The sequence below is a fragment of the Acipenser ruthenus genome, chromosome 1 (assembly GCF_902713425.1).
Source record: "Acipenser ruthenus chromosome 1, fAciRut3.2 maternal haplotype, whole genome shotgun sequence".
Lineage (NCBI taxonomy): Eukaryota > Metazoa > Chordata > Actinopteri > Acipenseriformes > Acipenseridae > Acipenser > Acipenser ruthenus.
Genome location: NC_081189.1, coordinates 90,770,819 through 90,796,994, shown reverse-complemented (window position 1 = coordinate 90,796,994; position 26,176 = coordinate 90,770,819). Strand labels below are relative to the sequence as shown.

Sequence of the window (26,176 nt, the reverse complement as noted above, 5' to 3'; positions counted from 1 at the left end):
GATATTATTCAAGAGATAACTGACATCTACAGAAGTGAAGGGAGGGCAGCCTTTTATGAACCATTTCTTGAATCAGTTAATTCAGAGGAATGTTTTAGCACCACAGTAGCCAAAACCTCCATGTTGGTCAAAATATTTATTTACATATGTAATAAAAGGTTATAAAAAAATGTATATTCCTGCCTAGGCATTAAGGCACCCCTACAAGATGGCAGATTGACAGAAAAGCAGACTTGTATGGTAGGGTGCATATTAAGACCGCTCAGAGTTGTCAGGCCTGTAGGTGTACTTCAAGCTCCTGGGAGCTTGCTTTGCATTAACTCTCAGGTTTCAGTTCCCAAGGAAACAACCCATGTGATCAGTTGCTAGGTAGTTTTACACAGAATGATCACAGCCCCTAGCAACAGCAGCAACATTATGACCAAGGCATACTTCACCTCTGCAGTTGTTTCTGTATTTGAAAGACATCTTTCTTTGGGCATATAATGGCAACAGGTAAGCGTGTGTAAAAATGATCTTGCCTGAATGAAAGTAACTGGAAAAAATATTTACATTTATCAGTGCTTGTTCTTTTTCATTTTATTGTTTGCTTTTATTTTACATTTCTATAGTTAAATCTGTTATTTCATTCATTTTTCTAAACATTTCTTACAGATATTTATGTGTTGGATATATAAATATACATATTATATCCAATGGTTCAAATATCTGATGAGGATCAGTAAAAAATGCTTAGCCTTAGTGCAGTTTGCACCATTGTTTTAATGTTACAAAACTGTTAAGAATCTCCATGACTTTGACTTTAGTTTGTTACTAGTTTTGTAACACTATTATTTTGTAACAAATCATATATTTTGTTATTATTTTGGCAGTTGATTACAACAGACCATGCCCAAGTTCTAGGTACAGTAATTAATTTTGTCTTTTTGTTAAGTGTGCATTGACTTGTGAAGATCCATGCGGTGTATAGTGCCCAAACCAAAGTATAATCCTATTGGCTGATGGGTATTTGTCTACTTGGGATACATTTTACAAAATAAATAGTTTTGGGTAAAACATTTTAAAAACATGAATTGTGTAAATAAATATCTCACACACACACACACACACACACACACACACACACACGTGTAAAACGCACACAACAGAATATAATATAGTAAAGAAAAAGAAGTTTATAAATGGGAATTAAATGCCAGAGCTGTAACAAGCTACTGTCATCAATTGGGTAACCTTTCCACACTGCAAGCATTTAGGATTATTGAGTTTGATCTTTGCTCCTCAAAGGAACTAGAAAAGACTGCAAATGAATCAGTACCAGTTCTACTTAAAAAAAGGAAAATGTTAGCAAATTAACACGATTGCTGCCCCATAACAATTTTATAACAAACTGTTTTATTAAGCACAGAATCTTAATTGTAATGTGTGTTATAACCAAAAATTGTGATTTGTCTTTTTTATATAGTTTTATGATTTATATATTTGATTAATGCCAACTACTATTAATATACAGTGCACTCCGTTTATAAGAATCGCAACCATCCCAGACGATTTGATAAGCCGTTGATTCTTAAAACCCGACCGATATGGGTAAACAACTTGTTATATGTTCACGATTATGTTTACTCAAGGCTGCAGAATCCTATTTTACTACAGTATACTTGAAGCGATTGTCTCGTGAGGGTGCCTAGTTTAACTGCCATGGTACCTGTAATGATTGGCTTTCAATTAAAATGACATTACAGTACAGTATTTTACTGTCAGGACTACCACTGCATTTAAGCATCTATGGCTTACTTATTTTCTGCTGCGATGCAAATCTCACAGTCTTTCACTAAGCCGAGATGCAAAGCTCTGAAATCCCACCATCTCTTCCTCCTCCTCCTCACTGCGCCGAGCCGCAATCCCACTCTCTCTACATGCGTATCACACAATAACACTGCTGTACTCCGTGTGTATTCAACGAATGTGTATTCACTTTTCACTAACGGAGAACACAAAAAACATACCTGCACAATGCAGTGCAGCAGTCACTGTTTGATTACAAACAATGCAGTGTTTCCTACATCATTGCACGATCCACTCTGCATACGTTCCTAATCACGCGAGATGTGATCAAATTCAAATTCAAAAACAGCTTTACTGGCTGTACATGTCATTGCACTTGATCAAGTACCTTTTACATGTAGTCAATTTGCCCCAAAATGATTCTTATAAGCGGATTGCTTGATTCTTACAAGCAGATTATTTTACATTGGTTGGTATAGGAATGATTTTGTCCTAGTGATTTTGATCACTATATATGGTTGATTCTTATATCAGTGATTCTTATAAACGGATTGCACATATTACATTACAAAATATTTTTTTTAAAAAATGGTGGCAGAGTGGTGTTCTTTGTACGATACGTTTTTTGGTAAAATGTAGTTTATCTAAATTACATTTGCTATTGATCATTTTTGCCTCCGCATGCCAAGCAATGTGTGTTCAAATATAAAAATATATTTTGTTTCAGATCCTAATTTGTTTTTAATGTGGCCTTCATAACTATACATGAAGATGTATATTTGTGTCCATCAACACCCTTGGTGCTATGATGCTGTATATTGAATTTTTAACTTTGGCACTCTAAAAAAAAATATGATAAAATCATTAATAATTGTTTATTATTAGGATACCAGAACTGGCCAGACCAATAGAGTATAAAGAAGCATGTAAAGCAACAAGGCCTTGGTAAGAACTTCTTATTGATGTTAATTTATATGGGAATATATATATATATATATATATATATATATATATATATATATATATATATATATATATATATATATAGCTCTGGAAAAAATTAAGAGACCACTGCAAAATTATCAGTTTCTCTGGTTTTACTATTTATAGGTATGTGTTTTGGTAAAATGAACATTTTTGTTTTATTCTATAAACTACTGACAACATTTCTCCCAAATTCCAAATAAAAATATTGTCATTTAGAGCATTTATTTGCAGAAAATGACAACTGGTCAAAATAACAAAAAAGATGCAGTGTTGTGAGACCTCGAAGAATGCAAAGAAAATAAGTTCATATTAATTTCTAAACAACACAATACTAATGTTTTAACTTAGGAAGAGTTCAGAAATCAATATTTGGTGGAATAACCCTGATTTTCAAGCACAGCTTTCATGCGTCTTGGCATGCTCTCCACCAGTCTTTCACATTGATGTTGGGTGACTTTATGCCACTCCTGGCGCAAGAATTCAAGCAGCTCGGCTTTGTTTGATGGCTTGTGACCATCCATCTTCCTCTTGATCACATTCCAGAGGTTTTCAATGGGGTTCAGATCTGGAGATTGGGCTGGCCATGACAGGGTCTTGATCTGGTGGTCCTCAATCCACACCTTGATTGACCTGGCTGTGTGGCATGGAGCATTGCCCTGCTGGAAAAACCAAACCTCAGAGTTCAGGAACATTGTCAGAGCAGAAGGAAGCAAGTTTTCTTCCAGGACAACCTTGTACTTGGCTTGATTCATGCGTCCTTCACAAAGACAAATCTGCCCGATTCCAGCCTTGCTGAAGCACCCCCAGATGAGTCAAATTTTCAGCTTTGCCCAACACCTGGTCGTCTAATGGTTAGACGGAGACCTGGAGAGGCCTACAAGCCACAGTGTCTCGCACCCACTGTGAAATGTGGTGGAGGATCGGTGATGATCTGGGGGTTCTTCAGCAAGGCTGGAATCGGGCAGATTTGGCATGAATCAAGCCAAGTTATCATTTTCTGCAAATAAATGCTCTAAATGACAATATTTTTATTTGGAATTTGGGAGAAATGTTGTCAGTAGTTTTGCTGTCCTAACTTTCTGACCCAATGAAAAAGCTCTACTACATTTAAAAGGCCGCTACACAGCAGACGGGATGCGATTTTTCATCAGAATACTTTCACAGCAATGACCAGACACACCTGAAGCGACACAGACACGATACAACAGATTTGAAAACTGCCAGATCTATAAAACTATTAAAAATTGTTATTGACAAAACATTAATGATTTAGATTCTGGTTGATGTAACTTAAAAAAGAGGATGGTGAGTAAGTAGATTCAAGAAAATGCACAGAGTCCTTTTCTTCACTCAGTTGTTAGGTTTATTGAAATATGCAGGGAGTCTGGTCCCAGGTACAGGACAAACAGAATACTCGTTCTTACAATTGTTGCATGACATTAAATACCCTTCTGCATAGGTGTCTCTCTCCTCCTCTTTCTCTGACACTTAACCAATAGAAAAGGTACAACTCATTATCCTGTTACCATATATTTCATTTAGTGTGAGTGAGTGTGTGTGTGTGTGTGTGTGATCTAGTGTGAAGATCTCTGAACTCAGTGCATTCTTCAGACCCCTGGTGCCACAAAGGTCCATACATCTGGTTTTTGTCATCTTCTTGAGACCCTTTCTCTTTGGATCTCTCTGAAGTCTTAGAGTCTGGCTCCTTCTGGTCCCCTTGAAAACTATCTTTATGACCCCGTCATAAACCAGCTGTATTTTCTAAGCAAAAACCTGTTAACTAGTTTTATACCCCAGTGGACTCCCCAAAGGGCAAGCTTCTTTCATGTCAGGGCTGGAGATCAAAGGACTTGTTTGTACAGCCGTGTGCTGCTGGCCAGCCATTTGCTTTGACACAAAAGAATCTTTTTCAGTTGTTACAACTTCAGAGTAACTTCTCTACCATATTGCAGCTTTCATCTATCACAGCAGTGCTTGCATTTTTGGAACTAACAGTTTTTTCTATCCAATGTTAAATCACTTTTCAGAAAAATAACATGAATACAGCCGTCATTCCTCATGCGTAGCAAACTGCTATTCAATACTTGTTCCATGTTTTCCAACACTGGTATAGTAAGAAAACTTGTTAAATTTGCAGACGACACAAAAATAGGAGGAGTGGCAAACACTCTTGCAGCAGCAAAGGTCATTCAAAATGATCTAGACAGCTTTCAGAACTGGGCAGACACATGGCAAATGACATTTAATAGAGAAACGTGTAAAGTATTGCATGCAGGCAATAAAAATGTGCATTATAAATATCATATGGGAGATACTGAAATTGAAGAAGAGAACTATGAAAAAGACCTAGGAGTTTATGTTGACTCAGAAATGTCTTCATTTAGACAATGTGTGGAAGCTATAAAAAAGGCCAGCAAGATGCTCGGCTATATTGTGAAGAGTGTTGAATTTAAATCAAGGGAAGTAATGTTAAAACTTTACAATGCATTAGTAAGACCTCACCTAGAATGTTGTGTTCAGTTCTGGTCACCTCGTTACAAAAAGGATATTGCTGCTCTAGAAAGAGTGCAAAGAAGAGCAACCAGAATTATCCCGGGTTTAAAAGGCATGTTGTATGAAGACAGGCTAAAAGAATTGAATCTATTCAGTCTTGAACAAAGAAGACTACGTGGCGATCTGATTCAAATATTCAAAATCCTAAAAGGTACAGACAATGTTGACCCAGGGGACTTTTTTGACCTGAAAAAAGAAACAAGGTCACAAATGGAGATCAGATAAAGGGGCATTCAGAACAGAAAATAGGAGTCACTTTTTTACACAGAGAATTGTGAGGGTCTGGAACAAACTCCCCTGTAATATTGTTGAGGCTGACACCCTGGGATCCTTCAAGAATCTGCTTGATGAGATACTGGGATCAATAAACTACTAACAACCAAATGAGCAAGATGGGCTGAATGGCCTCCTCTCGTTTGTAAACTTTCTTATGTTTTTATATTCTTATTCAAAAATAATACACCTACACATATTTCTTGGTAAATACTGAGGAAATTAGTTTAATATACTTTTTAAATTGATTTTCAATGTTAATAAAATCTTTAGTTAGTGTATGAATGTGATTATTATTATTATTATTATTATTATTATTATTATTATTATTATTATTGGTCAACATTAGGAAAGCAAGATGCGTCATTTTACAGAAATAAGAAACCAGTGTGTGGCGCTCCCCGTCACTTTGACCAAAATTAAGGTGACATAAAGAGAGATAGACATACCATCAATTTCCAATTGTTCTGTTATTTCTTACCATAAGGCGTCTTTCTTTGTATTGTCTTACCACTAACACTGCATCATAAAGAACATTATATTTTTCGACTTTAATAATTACATTCCCATTGATGTCCATTTCTCTTTTATTTCTGTGTTAATTTCTGCGTTAACGAGACAATGACAGTCCGACAGCCTCTCCTTCGACTGTCCGAGTAATGACGTGTGTACAGAAGCATAGAAGGGCTCGCGCAGGCAAACCGTCAGTTTGAGACAAAAAGGCAATTCTATCTTTGGAGTAAGGTGGGAGTTTGCGTAGCAGCTACAGGAATATAGAATGGTAATGTACACGTCTTCATGGTGCACGCCCCCCCACCTCCCCCCCCCAAAAAAAGAAATAATACGCTTCGACAGTTGTATTGGATTTACTGTTGTATCATCTATAAAGGGTTTCACAGCCTCGCAAACAATAATAAACTTAATATGCACAAATGTGAGAATCTATTGCACGACCGTGAGACTCAAAATTGTGAAAAACGGGTAAACCTTGAGACTTGACATCCATTATCTCTGTGTCTTTATAGTTGCAACACTCTGTCATAAAGCTCTGGGTATTTTTCAACGGCAAGTATTATTTTTTTCCTCTATCATTTTGAATATGCTTCCCCCTGGTGGACACTGAAGCTGTTCTGGAATTGCGCAATTTTGTCGCACGAAGAAATTGCAAAAAATAGTATTCAATCCTATTTATTTGGCATTGCTACAGTGTTGCCCTGGTTTCCCCTCAGTGTTGCCTGTCATGTTGCCTGTGGTGTGAAAGATGCTTATCAAAAATATAGGTTATATTCATATTTGTCGCATCGCTGCACATTTTCGCTTGTTACATTGCGTCTGGGGTGTCAGGGCCGTAAAATGTGAGGATTCAAATTTAAAAAATAAAATAATAATCATCAGTGGAGATTTCAAAGACTGTCATAGTAATGGTGATTAATAACTATTGTTGGTTGCTTTAAGAGTCATTATTTTAAACTCAGATGTTACATTGCAAGTGCATTTTTACAATCACCATGTTTTTCTGTACATTCAGGAGGAAGCTGGTGTGGGGAAACCAGGAATCAATATGGACTGTCACTAGGGCTGCTAAGACTGCAAAGCCAACAGATAGAATGTTATACCTTGCTAAACCCACGAAGAACCACCATGGGGAATTAGCACAGAACAGGTATCATATTTTTTGATTTGTACGCTTTTTTCTTTTTTGTGTTATAATTGGATAAAAAGTGTTCAAATAGCGTAATTTTTCATCTGTTATGAAAGCAGTGTTGAAACTGCAACTCCCCCTGAAACACAACATATCTGAACACCCTGGAATGTGTTATTACACTTATAAAATTGCACCTCCAAGCCTACCCCACTCCAACCAAAATTAAATGGTTGTCAAGGTAATCTAAAGAGGTTGTTGACATAACTGCACAGGTTGAAACACTGGTTAGCCAATGAGATTGCTCCCTCTATTCTTGCCATTTTATAATGACTAATTTAAAGTTTTTGCCCTTCTTTATCTAAATCATTAATGTAGATTAGGAAAAGCAGAGGACCTAATACTGATCCCTGTGGTACTCCACTGGTTACCTCGCTCCATTTTGAGGTTTCTCCTCTAATCAGTACTTTCTGTTTTCTACCTGTTAACCACTCCCTAATCCATGTGCATGTATTTCCTTGAATCCCTACTGCGCTCAGTTTGAGAATTAATCTTTTATGCGGGACTTTGTCAAAAGCTTTCTGGAAATCTAAATAGACCATGTCGTATGCTTTGCAGTTATCCATTTTCAATGTTGCATCCTCAAAAAAGTCAAGTAGGTTAGTTAGACACGATCTCCCTTTCCTAAAACCATGCTGGCTGTCTCCCAGGATATTGTTACCATATAGGTAATTTTCCATTTTGGATCTTATTATAGTTTCCATAAGTTTCCATATAATAGAAGTCAGGCTTACTGGTCTGTAGTTACCTGGTTCGGTTTTGTCTCCCTTTTTGTGGATCGGTATTACGTTTGCTATATTCCAGTCTGTCGGTACAACCCCTGTGTCAAGAGACTGTTGCATGATCTTGGTTAGCGGCTTGTAAATAACTTCTTTCATTTCTTTGAGTACTATTGGGAGGATCTCATCTGGCACAGGGGATTTGTTTATTTTAAGAGCTCCTAGTCCCTTAACACTTCTGCCTCTGTTATGCTAAAGTTATTTAAAATTGGATAGGAACAGGTCGACATGTGGGGCATGTTGTCTGTGTCCTCCTTTGTAAAAACCTGTGAAAAGTAATCATTTAATATATTTGCTATTTTTTTTTTCTTCATCTATGATTTTGCCATTTGTGTCACTTAGACATTTAACCTCCTCTTTGAATGTTCTCTTGCTGTTGTAATATTGGAAAAAACATTTTGGAATTGGTTTTAGCCCTCTTAGCAATATTGATTTCTGTCTCTCTCTTGGCCTTTCTAACTTCCTTTTTGACTTGTGTTTGCAGTTCCAAGTACTCTTTCTGTGTGCTTTGTTTTTGGTCCCTTTTAAACGCTCTGTAAAGTGCCTTTTTTCACTGAATATTTTTTTAATTGATCTATTAAACCATTTTGGCCATTTTGTTTTAGATTTAGATTTGTCTACTTTTGGGATGTAATTGTTTTGTGCCTCTAGTACTACATTTTTAAAAAACAGCCATCCTTTTTCTGTGGATGTTTTCTCTATTTTACTCCAATCTACTTCTATTAGTCTCTGTTTCATACCTTCGTAGTTTGCTTTTCTAAAATTGTAAACCTTAGCTTTATTCATTACTTTTGGGGTTTTAAAAAATATTTCAAATGAGACCATGTTGTGGTCTGAGTTTGCCAATGGCTCTCTGACCTCTGTTTTAGTTATTCTGTCTTCATTATTTGAAAAGACTAAGTCAAGGCATGCCTCCCCTCTAGTCGGTGCCTTGACAAATTGCGTTAGGAAGCAGTCATTTGTCATTTCCACCATTTCAATTTCGTCCGTCGTGCCCCCCATCGGGTTTTCCCATTTTATACAGGGGAAGTTGAAATCCCCCATTAGTATGGCTTCTCCTTTTCTACACGCATTTCGAATGTCATTGTACAACAGATTATTTTGCTCAGCGTCTGAATTTGGCGGTCTATAGCATGCTCCTATTATTATGCCCTTTGAATTTGCGTCCATTATTCTGACCCATATTGATTCTGCATTGTTTTCTTTGTCCTGATTTAACACCTGGGCTTCAAGACTATTTCTTATGTATAGTGCTACCCCTCCGCCTCTTCTGTCCTGCCTGTCTTTCCTATATAGTGTGTACCCACTAATATTATATTCGTCTCCATCACTCTCAGACAACCAAGTTTCTGTAACACCTATCACATCGTAGTTACTTGTTATTATTAACACAAAAGTTAATTAAACAAAAAAAAGACATTTTTTGGTTGCATAAGTATTCACCTCCCTGAGTCAATTATTATCATTTATTTCTTAGCAGACACCCTTATCCAGGGCGACTTACAATTGTTACAAGATATCACATTATTTTTTACATACAATTACCCATTTATACAGTTGGGTTTTTACTGGAGCAATCTAGGTAAAGTACCTTGCTCAAGGGTACAGCAGCAGTGTCCCCACCGGGATTTGAACCCACGACCCTCCGGTCAAGAGTCCAGAGCCCTAACCACTACTCCACACTGCTGTTAGTGCAGTAGCTTCAAGTTCTAACATTATTGTTTCTGAGACTTCTAACATTAAGATAAATACATTTAATAGTGGTCTTACCTGAGTTGTTGCCCTTGTTTTGATGTGGTCTCCCTTCTGTTTTTTTTGTTTTCTTCTTCTTCTTCTATATTATTATTATTATTATTATTATTATTATTATTATTATTATTATTATTATTATTATTCTTTCCACCAGAAGGTGCTCAGAAACGGACAAAATTCGGTAGGATGGTAGATGCTTATGGGAAGTTGTAAATGTTAATTGAAGGGCACGTGGTTTGGCCGCCATATTAGATTGAAAAAAAAACATTTTGCCTAAATGTAAAAAGTCGTCTTTTGAAAACCACTTATTACAGAGTGCTGAAAGTTGGGAAACTTGTTGAGGGATAGTCCAAGATTAACTTATGTTCGTAAAAAGCTGATATGTTGTGTGGTATGGTGGCCATGCTGCATGACGTCAAATGCAAACTTGAATATTAAACTTAGGACTGCTTTACTTTGATATAGACTAACATCCTCATGTATTTACTGAAGTTAGTATATTAAGTTTCTTATTTTTAAATCTCACAGTCTTCTATTTAAATACTTTCATTTTTTTTCTTACTACATTAGAACCACAAACCTATTTTAGTTAAATTATTTCTGACATATTAACTGTGCTTCATAGAGTTTGCCATTCTGTTCTCATTGGATCAAAATGTTTGAGGTTCTAAGTCTAATTAAAAAAATATGCTTTTGCCTGATAAGGGAGGTTTGGAACTTTCAGCAGGTCGGCCTGACCTTACACATTCACTAATAATATTTTCCTACTGTAATACTAGAATAAACAGGAATATGGAATCCTACAATATTCTCATAGACTAATAAGGAGTACATTATAAAAACAAATTCTGAATAGTGTGTTTTAACAATTTGTTTAATATTTCTGCTGACTTTATACATTAACTGCAACAAATATTATAGTCATTACAATATTTGTTGCAGTTTCACAAATATTCAATTTGTATCCCAAAGATCAGCCTGCTTTCAGTAGCTGTGACGGTCTTGGGTCAGTTTCTGCTTTCAGTGACTCTGTCAAAGCCACCACATGTGTGGGTGACATGCTTTAAAAACCTGATACCTGCAAAAAACTTAAATCTCGTCAGCTGAGCTCCCATCGCTACATTCTCATTCCCATCGTCAGCGGAAAGACTTCAAATAAATTAAGCTGTTTCTATCAAAGAGCCATCCATCTCTGCCGCATACACCTTTCACTTGGAAGACAGGTTTTAGGGTCACTCGTGACAGCCCGTTAACAGCTTGTAGCAGTACATACCTGTGTAGTGTTTTGGTTTTGTATACTCCATGTCATCCTCACTATTATTTAATAAACTCGGCATGCATTGATCAGGAGTTGTCTTCATTGTCATACCCATGCTTACACTATGTAGAATGTGACAGGAAAGGTCCACATTTTGAACGAGGAGGTTAAAAATGGAGTCATGAACAAAAACAGAATGTTTGTTATTGAGCATTAATATCCTTTTAGCAGGCAAGCATGCATTCCTAGTCTTTTGTTCATGTCTGATGAGTATTGTGAATTCCCAGTGTGTCATAATATTTAAGGGTCTGGTGAGTGTCAGAGTCAATAACCACCAAGTTGATTAAACCAATAGGTTACAAACTATTTTTTATTGATCTTGTTTCTCATAGTTTTACCTCAGGCTCATTACTTTTGAAACTGTAATTCCCTCTTGTTGTGTAAATTAGTTATTACCTGAAAAGAGAATCAAACTTTATGTATCCAATATTCTCTTTTTGTTCAAAGGGGAAACTTTTTGCATAGCTGTGGTCAAAGGTCGTCCATTTGGAAAATTCCTCCATCTGCTTTAAATTGTGAACCATCTGAGAGATTGGAGAAGCTGGCAAAACCAAAGAGTTTCTCCAAGGGTTATCAAGAAAACAGGTAAAAAGAGAAATTGTACATTTGTGTCTATTAACAAAACTGCGATACAATTAACCTTAAAATGATCTGATGGTTGATCTAAGGGAATAATCACCAAGGTTGTTTTTGAGGTGTTAATTATTTAGACTAGGATGAAATTGTGTTGTTTACCAATTAGCACAGCACACCGGTTAACTACACTATTTAATTTGTTATGTGTACACCTGTAATGCTTTAAATTAATTTCATGGCATGTCTATCCTTGGTTCCTGCGACAGAGTGACATGTGTGTATGTCAATCCAGTCCTGGCAGCGCTGATGCATAGACCTGATCAGCCTCTGGATAGACTGCTGTGGGATGTTCCGCTACTTTTCCTGTGCAGCTGCAGCCAGCTAGCAAAGGTTGACTGCTCGCAGTTGTCTTCTGTGGATGGCACTGGCGATTTGGTTCCACAGATGTTCTATTGGACTCGGGTCAGGAGAGAAAGCTGGCCACGGCAACACCTCGACATTGTTTTCTTGAAGTCGTGCAATTGTAATCCTAGCACTGTGTGGTATTGCATTATCCTGCTGGATACTTCTGGATTGGCTTGCAGGAATGGAAAAACCGTTCCCTCAAGGGCTTCGTCAATGTATCGCTGAGCAGTAAGGTTGCCCTCAATCTGCACCAAAAGCGTTCTTGTGTTAAAGATTCCTCCCCACATCATCACACTTCCACCACCCCACCAGTTGGCTTGAACAACACAACAGTGAGCATAACGGTCCTGGGCCGGTGTGGTGACCCTCTGCCTTCCAGGACGTGGCCTGTCCCTCACAGAGCTGGTTTCCTGGTTTCTCTAGATTAGTCTGCTGATTGTTGAAGCAGAACATCTTATTCTGTGGATTAGACTGCTGATTGTTGAAGCAGAACATTCTCTTTCGCTGTTCTGGCGTTAATGAAAATCATGTATTTTCAAATGGCTATTTTTACAGCTTCTTAATCAACTCATTTTGGCAATTTTACCTCAACTCAAATACCAAACACTGAGCACCAGGAGTTTTTATGAAATCACACAACTTGAGCTCAGTATTTTGTTATCCCCAAGGAACAATACTACTCAAACAATAAACAAACCTATCTGCTCATTATTTAAAATGTAAATAACATTATGTATGTGCCCAATGAGCTATTGATGTAAAACTGTTCTTTCATTGTACATCAGTGTGTGTGTGTCTATATATATATATATATATATATTGTGAAAAGATTGCACTCACTTGCGTTCGTTGCCCCTTTAAAAACTGACCCAGCACACAGAAATTGGATTTTCAGCGCTGACGCGCAATTTTTTTTAATAACACACAATAAAACAAAATACAAAATAAACACCTAGCTCTTTCTGAGCACTAACTACACACGCAGGAACCTAACTACCACAGGACAGCTAAGCCGTTTCCCTGTCCCAAAACTTAACCACACAGGTTTGCACTATACCTTTTACCTCGGGACTGCCAGGAAGCAAAGCACTCCCTTCTGCCTCCTTCTCCTTAGCAGCCCCGAGCAGACTGCCTGCTCTCCTTTTAAACCCCGCACCTGGGCCTGATTTCCAATAACGCCCAGGTGCGGATGATAATTAATAATAAAACAATTAAACAATTACACTAAACAATAATACAATTAAGAAATCAATTAAAAAATCAAATGAAACAATAAAACAACACAAATCAAACAAAAAGGTGCATTTTCACATGGTTTTTTTTTTTCCTTTTTCTTTGCAGGGAGGTTTTAACCCCCTCCCTGCCGTCTCTCACCACCCGCTATATCACAATATATATATATATATATATATATATATATATATATATATATATATCCTTCCTGTCTCATAACTTTGGGATTTCAGTAACCCATGCAACTGAATAGGGTAATGTGGATTCCACTTTTCATAAAAGTGACCTTTTAGTTTGATCTGTTTCTTGAATACAGGCCTGCGTTTGATCTAGGATGTGGTCGTGGCTCCAATATATGGCATGTTAGTCCTGCAGCCCTGTCCTATGAAACCTCTCCACGTGTATTACACCTTGCACGTCCAAAAACATGTCATTTAGAATTCAAGTACGACAAACAGGTAAATTAATTCATATATTAAAAGTTAGATTAACACAGATAATAATGTCCAATGCTTAATCTATCTTTACATAAAAACTATTTCTCCTTGTTTACTGCAGGTATAGTTGAATTTAGACAACATTTTGCATATCAAGTATTGATTGATCCAGTTATGTTACATGTTTGGAATATTGTGAATAGCACACCAGAACAACACTGACATTACCTTAAATGTGTGTTAACATAACCTGCTGTCACCTTTCAGTGGCGCTGTGGCAAAGTGGTTTGCCATGCGCAGGTGTAGAGGTCATGCAGTGCTCAAGACAATGACAGACATCCAAAAACTGATGACAACAGTAAAGAACAATGAGAACTGGCAATACACAGTGATGCGTATTGCTCGGTTAAATCCACAGGTTCAGTCCCGAAATAATATATACAGTATTTTTAACCACACACTAATACACAAAACACGGTCACAATTCCAAAGTGAGTGCTGTAGTGCTCGTGGTGACAATACAATTTATCGTGATCAAGGTGTAGTGTTGTCCGGGATTGTGCTGGCCTGTAGCGACAGCTCCGGATCATGTTAGCCATCTAATAACAAAAAACAAGTAGATTTAGACAAGACAAAACAAACAAAACACTCACGATAACAATTACGTTCTCCTTCCGGTTCAGCGTTAACCATACAAAGGAACAGATCACCTCACAATTCCCCCTTATGTACCGTCAATCACGCCCCTTTGGTTAATGATTGCAACCGCTCCTCCAATCCGCAGCTGTCACATCGCTTCCCTTCCGGGTCGATGACTTGGTGTACTGTAGCCCCGCCCCTTTTCTAGATGGTTGACTTCCAACTAACCCTGTGAATTAATTGTCTGCCCATCCAGTCCCGGGCACTCTGTTCCCTTTACACAGCGCCCTCACAGGTCAGGAGGGAGATTTATCACCAAGAATCATTCTGTCTCTGCCACAGGCGCCAATGTCCTTTAATATATATACACTCTGAAAACTACCATATCAGTACCATACAATAAATGATTTTAGTATGTTAATATACTAATGGCTATCTTTTATAAGTGATCAGAAATTAAACTGAATAGTATGATTGTTGTGACAAAGAACAGTTATTGGAATTGAACACGTTGGAGTTGTTAGGAATATTTTTTTTTTTCAGTTGCTGCATATAGTATATTACTCCTGAGGTGAAATAATATATATAAAAATACATTGTTTTTTTTTATATTTTATTAATAGGTGTAGATGAGCAACTTGGGGGCACCATAAAGTTATTAAATCTCACTTTTGCAGATGCACGGCATGACTGGGTCAATACAGAAGTAAACCTGGCCCAGACCTCCAATAACCCTTGCTTTAGGCTTTGTAAATCGAGCCCACAGTTCCTATTGTTACAGTGCCACCCCTGGCTAAAAAGTATATGCCTGTCATTCTTTGCCCGCTGTGTAAAAATGAATGAAAACTTGGAATGATATAAATTAATACATTTACTTTCAAATAGCAACTATTCATACCGATTCCTATCCAAGCCATTGTCCATAGCTTAATGCCAATCACCCTTTGACTATTTAAATACACTGACACATAAACTACTTATGTGAATACTTAAATATACTGGTTCGTCCCATCGGGTGTCTAATTAAGCAGGGCCTACTGTGGGATATTATCTCTCTGTAATAGCAATAGTAATGTTCATCAGTTGCTTGTCTTATTCTCATATTTTCAAGGTGGAGACATATATCTCCCTTGGTACAAGAATGGCAAGCATTACTCCAAGACTGGAATGCCTGTCCATTCCAAAGATTAAAGAAGACAGTCACCTGTACTTTGATAGGGGTCAACCAGAGCAACCTATACGTCCAGTAAGAGTTTGATTTTAATTATTGATAGAACGGGGTCAAATGCAAGGGCTATGATGATATTGATAATGGTAGAAGGGTTAAAAGAATGAATTCATCATGAATAGTATTTCATGAAATAAACTTTAGTCATAGGTACATGTTCCAGTTCTGAATAATAAAATATAAATATCCTCCTTTGATACAGGTCTCAAAACCTGCACGCAAAGCACTGGCTACGTCTCGGATTCAACAGCTAGCTAAACAAAAAGAAATTCCTAGTAGCTATTTGCCTGAACGAGATGTCATGTGGGCAATAACTAGTGGTGCTGGAAATTCATCAGCATCCCCAAGAACAGAGGAACTAGCTAAGCCAATAATGAGGTGAGTACAGTACAAAAAGGATACATAGTTCCCAATATATAAACTATTTCTATGATATGTAGGATGGGATAACCTATTCCCCAATGTTATTAAATTATAATAAATACGTGTAGTTTACTAGCAGGATAACAAATTAAGCATTCGAACAATAAAACCAATTAGCATTCCAAGCATTTTTTAGCTTTTAATTTCTATTCAAACTGTAAACTTTGAAACAATGTCACAAAGTGCCTTTAAACAGGTGTGTTCTAATTTCAACAATATGAGCAATACAGAGTTGATTATACTGAAGAAGGAAGCATATTTGCATGACAGTATGAATGAAGAAAATCCCAGGTTAAATATTTGTTTTTTTATATTAAAACTAAAACGATATTATAGTTTAAAGGAGTGTTAACAAAGGGTGATTTTCTTCTAGTGTTACTAGAAATAGTATTACTGGTCGAACTTTTTCTTATGATTGTATTTTTTACTTCAATTTGGAATATGCAGGTATTTCAGAAACAACACTGAGGTTTTCCTCATTCAAATGTAAACATGACTTGGGTGGCAGGTGAAGTACAGTATTTTAAAATAAAAATGTTTTTAAAAACACAAAGTAACACTTGGGAATAACATTGAGGAAATGTTGCTTGTGCAATCCTGGCAATCCTTGCTGTGCAAATACATACTATGAAAATAATATTTATAAGGGAAGATAAACTGTATTGTTTGTCATGAAAATGAACAAACAGGAATGCACTGTTAACCATTTTATATATGTACACACTGTACCGACACAAATTATGAAAACAACAAAGGATTTATAGAACTGGGGGTGGTGATTTTATTGCCTATTTTTTCCTCACTCAGACACTACTAAATATCTCAGTATCCTTCAATAAATAAAAATATACAAAATACGTTTAATGAGCAAGACATATCACAAGTAGGATGGTACCCCAAAATGTTCTCCTTTTTCTAGGATCGCAGTACAACTGGGGATGGGGAGTTTCACTCTTTACTTGTTCACTAAATATCTTGGTAAAATATCATTGTCTCATCTTTGCTAAGGATTTTAATGAGTAATTCGTCTCAGAAGTTCAGTGGTACCCTAAATATGATCCATAAACGAACAATACTGAATGACTGGGTGGGGCATTTGTTCTCTATTTTACCCCAGTGCTACGACTGGTACAATATTCAATGCAGTGCTGTCCTTTGCAGTGCTGAGTCAGAAACCTATTTCCGAGGGTCAAATAAAGAGACAATGCCATACCCAGTCATTCCTCACTGGTAGTAAGTGGATCATATTTGGAATACTACAGCACTTGTTGGACAGTCTGCTCATTAAGTCTTTTGCCTATTTTTAAAGAGGAAATAATTTTCAATTTAGGTATACCAAGATTTTTAGTAAGGAAGTCATCTGAGTGAAGTTATCTAGCTACAAACTCCTCATCCCAGTTTTACTGCTTACCAAGAAAAAGGTACTTTATACTCTACTAGTGAGATTAATTGTTCATTAAAATCTTTTGCATATTTTTAGAGGAGACAATGATATTATTTGGTAAGTAAGGGTCTGAGTGAGGAAAGATGGGCAAGACAATCCCCACCCCTAGTCTTGCTGTAAATCATTTATATACCAGTATATCAATCAATCAATTAATATATTTTATATAGCACCTTTTATAGTGGACCACCATCACAAAGTGCTTTACAAGATAGTGAGAAACAATGCATAATACATTAAATACAACAGTAATATATATATATATATATATATATATATATATATATATATATATATATGTAGCAGACAAAAGTATTTGGGCAATTAAAAAAATGAGAAAAACCACAAAGAAAGTGATTTCTACCATTTCTAATTGTTCTATTGAAAGATATAACTTAAAGTAGATATTCTGCTTTATAATAAAATAACAAATTATTACATAACATGCATAAAATAACATGCAAAAACTAATTTCATACTTTGACAAAAGTATTTGGGCACCCTTATCTTAGTATTTTGTGTGCCTACCCTTTGCTACCCTTACAGCTTGCATTAATTTGTTGTATTTTGAAACCAGTTCCTGACATCTTTCTGGAGATATTTTTGCCCGTTCTTCAACACATACAGCTTTGAGTTCTGCAATCGACTTTGGTTTCCTTTTTGCAACAGCAGCCTTCAAGTCAATCCACAACACTCGATGGGATTCAAGTCTGGGGACTGAGGTGGCCAATCGTTAACTTTTTTTTATTATTATATTCCTATTACATTCCTTTCTTTCAAAAATTCCTTTGTAGACTTGGCAGAATGCATATGGTCATTATCCTGATGAAATACAAACTTCTGTCCAATTAGCCTTCTAGCACTGGGTAACAAATTAGAGTGCAAAATGTCTGGATATTTTGCAACATTCATTGATCCTTCTACAATACAACTACAGTGCCTTGCATAAGTATTCACCCCCCTTGGACTTTTCCACATTTTGTAGTGTTACAACCTGGAATTAAAATGGAATTAATTGGGATTTTACCATTTGATTAGATACAACATACTTAACACTTTGAAAGTGCAAAATATTTTTTTATTGCGACACAAAAGTTAATTCAACAAAAAAAAAGACATTTGTTGGTTGCATAAGTATTCACCCCCCTGAGTCAATACTTGGTAGAAGCACCTTTGGCAGCAATTACAACTGTGAGTCTTTTTGGGTAAGACTCTACCAGCTTTGCACATCTGGATCCCGCAATTTTTGCCCATTCTTCTTGGCAAAATTACTCAAGCTCTGTCAAGCTGGATGGGGACCGTTGGTGAACAGCAATTTTCAAGTCTTGCCGCAGATTCTCAATCGGATTGAGGTCTGGGCTTTGATTGGGCCATTCTAAGACATTCAGGTTCTTGTTTTTAAACCACTCCAGTGTAGCTTTGGCTGTATGTTTAGGGTCATTGTCCTGCTGGAAGGTGAACCTCCGCCCCAGTCCCAGGTCTCTTGCAGACTGAAACAGGTTTTCTTCTAGAATTTCCCTGTATTTGGCTCCATCCATCTTGCCCTCAATCCTGACCAGTTGCCCAGTCCCTGCCGATGAAAAGCATCCCCATAACATGATGCTGCCACCACCATGCTTCACCGTGGGGATGATGTTCTCAGGGTGATGAGCAGTGTTGGCTTTGCACCACACATAGCGTTTTGCGCTAAGGCCAAAAAGTTCAGTTTTGGTCTCATCAGACCATAGAACCTTTTTCCACATTTTTTTTTTATTTTTATTTGTTTATTTAGCAGACGGCTTTATCCAAGGCGACTTACAGAGACTAGGGTGTGTGAACTATGCATCAGCTGCAGAGTCACTTACAACTACGTCTCCCCCGAAAGACAGAGCACAAGAAGGTTAAGTGACTTGCTCAGGGTCACACAATGAGTCAGTGGCTGAGGTGGGATTTGAACCGGGGACCTCCTGGTTACAAGCCCTTTTCTTTAACCACTGGACCATACTGCCTGCTATGTTTGCTGTGTCTCCCACATGCCTTTTGGCAAAATCCAAACAGGATTTGATAGGTTTTTTTCAGCAATGGCTTTCTTCTCACCACTCTTCCATAAAGCCCAGCTTTGTGGAGCGTCCGTGTTATAGTTGTCCCATGGACGGTTTCTCCCATCTCAGCTGTGGATCTCTCCAGCTCCTTCAGAGTTACCATTGGCCTCTTGGTTGCTTCTCTGACTAATGCCCTCCTTACCTGGTCACTGAGTTTTAGTGGACTGCCTTCTCTAGGCAGAGTCGTGATTGTGCCATATTTTTTCCATTTTTTAATAATGGATTTAACGGTGCTCCGGGGGATGTTCAAAGTTTGGGGTATTTTTTTATAACCCAACCCTGATTGGTGCTTCTCCAGAACTTTATCCCGGACTTGTTTTGATAGCTCCTTGGTCTTCATGATGCTGTTTGTTTAGATATGCTCTCTAACAAACTCTGGGGCCTTCCAGAAACAGGTGTATTTAATCTGAGATCACGTGACACTTTAATTGCACACAGGTGGACTCCATTCAACTAATTATGTGACTTCTGAAGGCAATTGGTTGCACCAGAGCTTATTTAGGAGTGTCACAGCAAAGGGGGTGAATACTTATGCAATCAAGACTTTTCAGTTTTTTATTTGTAAATAATTTTGAAAAATATGTAGATTTTTTTCCCACTTCGACATTATGGACTATTTTGTGTAGATCAATGACAAAAAATCCTAATTAAATCAATTTTAATTCCAAGTTGTAACACTACAAAATGTGGAAAAGCCCAAGGGGGGTGAATACTTATGCAAGGCACTGTATAATACATTTTTGTTGCTTTATTGAATCACAAATTTCCAATTTATTTTTCAGCACTTGATGGTTATGTATTTATTTATTCTATAATTCTCAAATACTTTTGTCAAAGTATGAAATTAATTTGTGCATGTTACTTTTCATTTTATGCATATTATGTAATTTGTTGTTTTTTATATATGCACATTTAAATGTATTATTTCTTAGACAGCCTATGGACATGCTTCAGTATGACACAGATGCCTTTAAGGTAAGAGAAGCAGCCAAGAAATCAATGTGCACACAGAGGATCAAACAACTTGCTGAACCCATTCAACGATGACCTGGGCGTAGTGTACTGTGTAGTGACGGAAGGAAGTAAATTCTGATTGTGTAATCTTTAAAAGGAAAACTGTGGATTCTGTGTTTTTTTTATCTATGCATGTATGTGGGTGGTTGCTGCGGTTCTGTCATGTTATACAGTAGTGTTGTCACAAGAACATTGTCAGCTCAACTGTACTGTGAGGCTAAAACCTAATAGGACAACAGCTACCGAATACATAAAGCCTTTATAAATCATGTGGAAACCAAGTCGTTTGTTGAATAAATCATATGTCAGGAGGTTTTGTACAATGCACCTGTGAACAGAACTATAGGTCCTCTCCTGAAGTAAATGCAGTGCTCTGATCATAAACACATGATTTATACTGTAATAATTAAACCGTGAATTTAATTGGTCCAGCATTTATGTTTGTGGTGTTTTAAAAATGAATCTGTGGCTAGATGACCCCAGCTCCCCATTTTTCAGTGAGACTTTGCTTTCATTTAGTTCTTTAAAATCTATATTGTTTTTGATGTTCATGATTTTAGGACAACATCTTAGGTCAGAAAACATAACTGCAGTCAAAGAATACAAAATAAGAAACCTTGGTGTAATAGCAAACAGCTGGAATCAAAAGGGCAGTGTGATAATAAAGGGGTAAGATGAAGGGAGGGGTACAGTAAAAATCCTCCTGGTCTAAGTCAGTCAGCTGGCAAACTTGCTAAGAAAGATGAGAACGAGATACTGCAGAGGGTAGGAGAGGTTTTTTTTTAGCCAAGCTCACTTACTGTTATAACGATACTTGCCACCATGTAGCCAGAGACTCTCAATTCAACAGGGACAATAGATCTATGACAAAGAAAATGATTGCAGCCTTTGTAAATGAGATAGCTAACACTTATTGTTACAGCACAATGGAAAACAAGGCCTGTATTACACTGCAAATCAGTCACTTTGTCTCTTTGTAGTAGATCTGTGTTAAGAATTACATTTGTCTCCAAAATTATCCATCAGCACAGTACCCTTTGAACTGTCCATAATGCAAGCCATTAATAATGAATACACTTAAATATATAAACCCTTCTGGATACTACCAGTTGTTTTAATGTAATATAATTAAAGTTGGGTGCAATAAATACATTAAAAACATATAATTGAATGGACACAATATTGTTGTTATTTCTATATATACAGTGCATACAGATTTGCAGCATTTCGTTTTTAACTTCATCATTATTGTGTGTGAACATGGGGGAGTGAGAGATTTTATGTGATTATGTTCGTTAAATTTAGTAGATGTGAATTGTTGATCAGGTAATTTGCAGGTTACAATCACAATGATATATTGTTTCAGTATTGAAAATAATGGCAATACAAATTTTTAAAAACGCTTTACAATATCCTTCTGAATAGTTGAAGAAAAAAAATTACAGCTAATTCCATTAGGTAACATTTAAAGTGACACTGAGATGGTCCAAACAGAAGTTTACCCAGGCTCTTCCAGTGGTATCCAAGCGAAGCCACAAATTCTAAGTACAAGCCACTTGACGTCATGCAAATTAAGAGGAAAGATGGGTGTGGCTATTCAAATACATTTAAAAATGGAGACAAGCTTATACATGTCTTACTTTTTTCCTGTGGGTAAACAAAAGTATTTGGCACATGTCTTTTAATGCCACATCTACTTATTGGTACAAAGAATCTAAATAGGCAGGTTCAGGGCCATAGTTAGGTTGGAATGCTGCCAGCTATAGTCCTTTAACTTGTTTGTCATTATTCGTTAGGCCTACTGTTTTATTTTCTGAGCAATGTACTAGTGAATAGAAGTGTGTGACAGATGTTTATGACATTATTTTGTTAGCTACAATCACTTTAAGACCAGTTTTATTTTTATAAATACTGTCACAATAATACTTAATATTTATAATAATAGACACATTTTACCAAATTTTCTGTGGGGTTCAACATTTTAGCTGTTGGTAACAGTGGCTCACTGAGGTCATCAAAAAAAATAGAAAATTCTTCATTATGTCATAATCACAACATCATTTTCCCAGGATCTCTAGAAAAGTCATTAATTCCATTTCCTGATTTATTTTTTTACAAAGACAACGTGTAGAAAGTGTTATGCATATGTGTACTTGTAGATGTCATTGGTATTTATTGATTAATACAAAAACTAAAATACAGTTTCATGCAAAAGGGACTGAAATAAGCTTTTATTTGTTTTTTAAATATATTGCTGGTCTAATATGTTACAGAAAATTGTTTTAATACATAGTAGACCTTGATATTGATGTGATACATCTATCTGATATTCTGGAAATGAGGTCACATTAAAATTAGCTACACTATTACATATTTTAACTATATTATAACATAATATATAGTACAGGAAGATAGAAGCTGATTCACTCCCATTCAGACCTGTTGTGGAGTGGATATCAGCTTGCATTGTACAATACCCTGTATGAGTTATATGAAGATATGATTTCAAAAAAGCTAATTAAAAATGATATAACAATGTTATTTTCCATTTATTAAAAATGCTTTCATGGGGTATATTCATAGATATAAAGTACTAAATAATTAAGAAAAGTTATAAAAATCAATATTGCAATTTAGTCTTGTATATTTCTATCTGTAAAAATGTATTAATGAATTCATGTAATTTTAGTATTCCAGGGGTGAGCTGTTGTAGAATATTGTTATTATGTAATTTACAAACAAATCTATGAATAATTACATACAGTATGTCTGCTGTACATCACTCATTGCTGTGTACACAACATTGAAATGATCTGCACTCTGTATGCACAGGGCCTGGTTAAACTAACAGAAACACCTGGACCTCACTTATTCTATGTGATGGGAGAACACTTGACCATTCCTCAATGATGGCCACTTCTGATTCTTTCAGGGAAGGTGTGGGTGGAAATCTGTTGCAAAGACTATAGAGTAATCACTTTTGAGACTGCTTCTGTGAAACATCAGAAAATTGCCCAATGACTGTGACAGAGCGATTGAATCCTAATCAACAATCTCCCTCCCGACCTGTGAGGGCACGGTATAACAGGAACAGTGTTCCCCGGACTGGATGGTTTGGCAGTTCATTCCAGGGTCAGTTGGAAGTTGGCCATCCAGAAAGGGGGCGGAGTCACAATACCAGAAGTCATCATACCAGAAGTCATAGGCGATGTGTCAGTCATGGATTGGAGGATACGTGATTGCACTCGCTACCGAAGGGGGCATGACTGAGGGTATATCAGGGGATGTGACAAAGCAATCTGTTCCTTGGTTATGGTTACGCAAGGACCCATAAAGGATTACTGTGTTGTAAAAAGAAACCGTGAGTTTTTGTGTTTTGTCTCTCTATTAAACTGTCACGTTTGTCATTTATAGAAGGCTAAACAACCAGCAAACAAACCCAGACTATACTTCACCATTGTGCATGTTTAAACTTGTAAATCATCACTTTCACTAAGAGCACTCACTCTGGACTTCTGACCGTGTTGTGTTTGTGTGTGTCTTGTTTAGTGTATTATTATTTCGGGACTGAACCCCATGGTAGAGCCAGTTATTATTATTTAAGAGTTGAGAGAACACAACCCAGCCAAATAAAAGAGCTGTTTTTCACTGTGAACTGTCTTGTGTCTGTTATTACTGAGCACTGCAACTCTACACCTGCGCACTGCAAACCACTTTGCCACAATTATCCCCACCCCTTCATTGGCTTCTTTCCTATCAATAACCAGTCAGCTGCTTCCCCTATTGACTGACATGCTTTCATCCAGTAACATGCTTTAACTGAGAAGACGCTGATGGGGTAAAATTACCAAGGAAGTAAAGCAGTAACTGACTTCCTGGAAGGTAAGCCAAGAAAATTTAGAACTTATGTTAACCTAGTATTGCACCTAATGTCATGTTTCAAAATAATTAAAAACAATGTTTGTAATAACATGCATTTCTTTATAATCTACACATTTTAGACCTGTGTAGATAATGGAAGTGAAAAATGGGGAAGATTTATGGAATTATTTTGTTAGCTACAATTATTTTTATTAACAGGTTTTTCAAATCCCTGTCAGTCATGTTTAATGTATTGACTGTGTTTATAAAAAACTTAGGAAGGTCTTGTGTGCCCCACACAATTATTTTTCTATATAAGTTCTCTAAATATAATGCATTTGTGTAGTTGAGTAGAGTATTAGATATTGTTCTGGGAGCAAGTGTCTTCAACCAACACTGCCTAGTTCTAATACTGAAGGTGTAACACAGTAACAGTAACCACCCAACTAAAGCCTGGGGCACACATGAAAAAGCAGCATTTTGCCGCGCATATCGCTCACCATTTATTTCTATGAGACTGAACTCACATTGACGAAAAAATACCAGGGGCAGAATTTTAGAACAGCAAAATAATCGCTAGGCGAGCAATGTTTTGCAGCTGAGACATTTTCCCACAGCGGCAGCTCTAGCGCTAACCAATCAGATGGCTGGTTTGGGATTGCATGATACGTCATATCTGGATGAAAACTTCAGAATATCCATCAACATGATTTGTGTGATTAATATTTTATACTACTTCATCACACACATAAGTAACAAGAAGACATGGTTGGTTTTATTTGGTGCCTTGGTTATTTGGGGTAATACAGTTCTTGATATTTAATTCTATAACAACAGAAAGTTAAGGGGGAAGAAAAAAGCTTTCAGAAATAAGGCATTTTTTTTAAAAAGCATAATGAAGGGTTGCCCGACTAAATTAACACCTCTTTCATTGCCGTTTATTTAAAATGTAACTAAGAAATCTGAAACACAGAGTGAAGCAATACATGTACATTTCAATTTTGTAATGTTTAAATAAGCTCACTATTCATGAATAACAAGGTAGCGTTGAGATGATGGGAAACATACTGTTGCACAGTACAATTCCTCCTGTTTCTTTCCTGGTCCGTAAATAACAATATTTTATTTAACAAATGAACTGCATATACTGGACTTATACTGCTAAACAGCATATCATTTAGTTTGAAATTCTTGCTCTTCCGTCTCATCATCACTGTAACTCCAGTCCATAATGTGTGGCCAGTTTGGCTATATTGGTAAGGCTATGATTTATGAAAACCGCTGCCGCATACGCTGTTTTATGTGTGTCCACCAATTTTGCGGTATCCAGGAGTTTCATTGAACCATGACACTAAGCATTAATCTACAAAATGAATAGAGACTTTTAAACATACATACGTCATGCACTTTACTTGATCAAACTGCAGTTTGTAAACAACATTATGTACAACATTTCCGAAGATATAATAATAATAAGGTTATACATTAAACTGGCTAAATATCAAATTCACATTCAGGAGACAGAAACAACTTGGGATGTAGAAGAAAAAAATATATGAATCATCATAATTTCACAATGATAAATTCAATAGTTGAAGGGTGGTTAACATTTCAGCAAAAGGAATTTGGTATCCAAGCTGTAATTAATCTTTGACAGATCCACACATGGCAGGTAGGCCTTCT

General features: G+C 36.6%; 1 protein-coding gene across 2 annotated transcripts; it reads left to right on the top strand.

Moving 5' to 3' along the window:
* Positions 1 to 226: 226 nt before the first annotated feature.
* Positions 227 to 24,280, top strand: LOC117420643 (testicular haploid expressed gene protein-like). Of its 2 annotated transcripts, XM_034921204.2 has the most exons (9): positions 227 to 495; positions 873 to 903; positions 2,674 to 2,733; positions 7,130 to 7,264; positions 11,600 to 11,737; positions 13,683 to 13,824; positions 15,554 to 15,688; positions 15,873 to 16,048; positions 20,551 to 24,280. In XM_034921204.2, the coding sequence occupies exons 1-9, from the start codon at positions 486 to 488 to the stop codon at positions 20,663 to 20,665; spliced, it is 942 nt and encodes a 313-aa protein (XP_034777095.2). In that variant the 5' UTR covers positions 227 to 485; the 3' UTR covers positions 20,666 to 24,280. The 2 variants fall into 2 exon arrangements, with proteins under 2 accessions (XP_034777095.2, XP_058888033.1); XM_059032050.1 differs by lacking the exon at positions 873 to 903 and having other exon boundaries at positions 229 to 495.
* Positions 24,281 to 26,176: the final 1,896 nt, after the last annotated feature.